General features: G+C 35.0%; 1 protein-coding gene across 1 annotated transcript in view; it reads left to right on the forward strand.

Annotated features, from left to right (window-relative positions):
• Window positions 1-1,908, forward strand: part of LOC113807949 (sister chromatid cohesion protein DCC1) — a 6,061-nt gene extending 4,153 nt beyond the window's left edge. Inside the window, exons 7-10 of the mRNA XM_070125751.1 lie at window positions 20-220; window positions 824-949; window positions 1,128-1,305; window positions 1,526-1,908. Coding sequence (XP_069981852.1) covers window positions 20-220; window positions 824-949; window positions 1,128-1,305; window positions 1,526-1,631 — 611 coding nt within the window. The 3' untranslated portion in view covers window positions 1,632-1,908. The remainder of the gene's footprint in view (window positions 1-19; window positions 221-823; window positions 950-1,127; window positions 1,306-1,525) is intronic.
• The last annotated feature ends 1,041 nt before the right edge of the window (window positions 1,909-2,949 follow it).

A 2,949-nucleotide genomic window follows, 5' to 3' on the forward strand; every position in this document is an offset into this window, starting at 1 on the left:
TTCTTTCTGTCTATTTCAGGATTTTGGCAAGTCCTGGAGTTTGATTATAGATTCAAAGTTGTATCCCACATTCTCAATTTAATTGAAGAGAAGAGCTTGCCCCTAGATGGAATTCCTCGCATTTCAACCATTAAGGCGCTTAGTGAGCTTGAACCCCGTCCTGTAATTACACAGTGTTTTGATTACTATTTGAAACCTACAGGTGTTGACACTGATGATGGTAAGATGTTAGATCTTTTTCTTCTTTTTCTTGGTCCTCTTTGATTGCTAGTGTCTTAGTTATGTTAGTATTACTGTTTATTTATTTGCTGTTATTGATATTAAGGTTATTATTAGTGATTTCGTTGTAATTGCTATTGTAATTATTACTGTTAGTAATAGTAGTAGTAGTAGTAATAGTAGTAGTTGTAGCTGTAGTAGTAGTATATGATTTTAATTATTACCATTATCATTATGATTTTCATTATCATAATAGTAAAAATGGTAATATTCATTTATAATATTATTTATGATAAGCTTTTCTCTATTTTTCTTTAAACTGAATATTGATAAGAGGCTTTTATTTTCTTATTAGTCATAATAATTTTTCCTGAGTGATGATTTTACTTACTTTTCAATTAAAACATATAGTAGTGGTGCTATTTACAAGGCTTTGCAGATACAGCAACTATTTCTAAATGTCTAGACTTTAAACAATGTTTCTAATTTTTTCTTAAAAGAATCAGCATGAAGTTACAGTACAATTTGGTGAATATGTAGCTTATTATTAATATATATTAATCTGATCTTAGGCATCCTTTATTGACTTTTCTGTCTTTTGCAGGAGACTCGTTTTATACTTTGATTGATGACAAAATATGCCGTATCTGTGCTGAGGTCCTCCTCAAGCCTGCAGGGAAGTTTAACTTGAGCGAATTCCTTAGTATTTGGCAACAGAGTGTTCCAGAAGGTATGTCTGGTTGGCTTTGAGGGTATATTTTAATGCTCTAAAGATTCCTGGAATTCAGTTATTTTTGACATACAGTTTTGTCTAATATCATGCATTAGGTAACTATTAATATGTTATACCGCAGAATGAGGTATGTCTTCATGGTGTTTGTGAAAACTATTTCTGCTTTTTTCCATAGGTCTTACAACAAACCTCAGTCAATTGGAAGGTCTGGCACTGGTTGACCGATCTTCAACACCAGAAGTGATATCACATTTCCCTGTATCCAGTATGCCACAAGATATACACGAGAGATTTAGTTATCTCTTTGAAACTCGAGAGAGGTGGACGCTGGATGAAATCAGACCCTACGTTATGTAAGTTTTTAATTTTTTGTTGAGTGTTTTAGATATATGTAAAAGATTTCAGATACCTTATTTGGCATTATGATATTTTGTGCATCATACTCTAGGAATTATATGTTAATTGTACAACTGTATATTATTTTTTCCATGGTTATATTATATAACCACAGTGTATATTGCTTATTTTAGCCAAGTATAGAATTATGAGTAACCTTATTTTTAAAATTTTCAGGGACTTGGCTGGTGAGAAAACTCCAGTTAATGCTATCTTGACGAAATATGCAAGAGCCTCTACACAGAATGGTATCAAGTATTATTCAGGAAAACATGCTAGATAGACCGATTTACTTATTGATTTTAAGATTTCTTTCTTTCTTGTTCTTCCGGTAAAGTGTACAATAGTATTCATAGTACTTCAACAATGCCAATTATGTTTGCATTCAATAGCATTGCTACATGAAGAGATGGGAAGATATTTTGTTGCAGGAGATAGACAACTAACAATATATATTTTTTCTAATGATGCAAAAAATATCTAAATTACAAACACACAAAGCTTAAGAAATATATGCACTAATATACTTGGGCCTTTGTTATAAAATACTTATAATTTTGTTTATAGTCTTTATTTTACCCTTCTTGACAAAAAAGAGAAGAAACAGGGCTGGGAAGAATGATAGCCATATATGATTTTCTGAATAAATAAATTTCTTATGTTCTTATTGAAAATATTATGTGTCAAACAGTTTTCAAAAATCTTATGTGAAGAGACTTATTGTTACATCTACAGTTGCAAATATGAAAATTCCTCTTTCATAAAACAAATACTTTTGTAAAGAAAATATTGAAAAAGATGAAAAGAAACAGCTGTAGCACTTTTTTGTAAAAGTGTCAGATCTTATGAAATGAAGCATTAATAAAAGAAATTCTCCCTCTCACTTTCTCACTCTTGGTCACTCACTCACTCACTTATTCACTCACTCTCTTTATCTGTCTCTGTATCTCTCTCTCTCTCTCTCTCTCTCTCTCTCTCTCTCTCTCTCTCTCTCTCTCTCTCTCTCTCTCTCTCTCTCTCTCTCTCTCTCTCTCTCTCTCTCTCTCTCTCAATCTCTCTCTCTCAATCTCTCAATCTCTCTCTCAATCTCTCTCTTTCTCTCGTTCACGCTGACTCACTTCAATTGTTTTCTCTTTCTCTCTCTTAATCTGCTCTCGTATGTCTCTCCCTGACGCCCTCTCTCTGTCTCCCTTCCCCTGCCCATTTTCGGCCCCCCCTCTCCTTATTTATCTATTTCTCTCCATCTTCGCCCTCCTTCTCTCCCTTACTCTCTCTCCCTTCTTCCGTCCTTAGCCCTAACAACCGGAAAATTCACAATGAATACATATAACCCTCCTTCCTCCCTCTCTCCCTCTCCCAGCAACCCTCCCTCCCTCCCTCTTGCCTATCCCTCCCATCTCTTCACTCTTGACAACTGTCTCTGTCTGTCTGTCTGTCTTTCTCTCTCTCTCTCTCTCTCTCTCTCTCTCTCTCTCTCTCTCTCTCTCTCTCTCTCTCTCTCTCTCTCCTCTCTCCTCCTCCTCCTCCTCCTCCTCATTCACTCACTTACTCTTTCCTTTTTCTCACTCCCTCTCCTACTCACTCCTCCTCTTCTTTTTCTC

The sequence above is a fragment of the Penaeus vannamei genome, chromosome 9 (genome assembly GCF_042767895.1).
Source record: "Penaeus vannamei isolate JL-2024 chromosome 9, ASM4276789v1, whole genome shotgun sequence".
NCBI classification, from domain to species: Eukaryota; Metazoa; Arthropoda; class Malacostraca; order Decapoda; family Penaeidae; genus Penaeus; species Penaeus vannamei.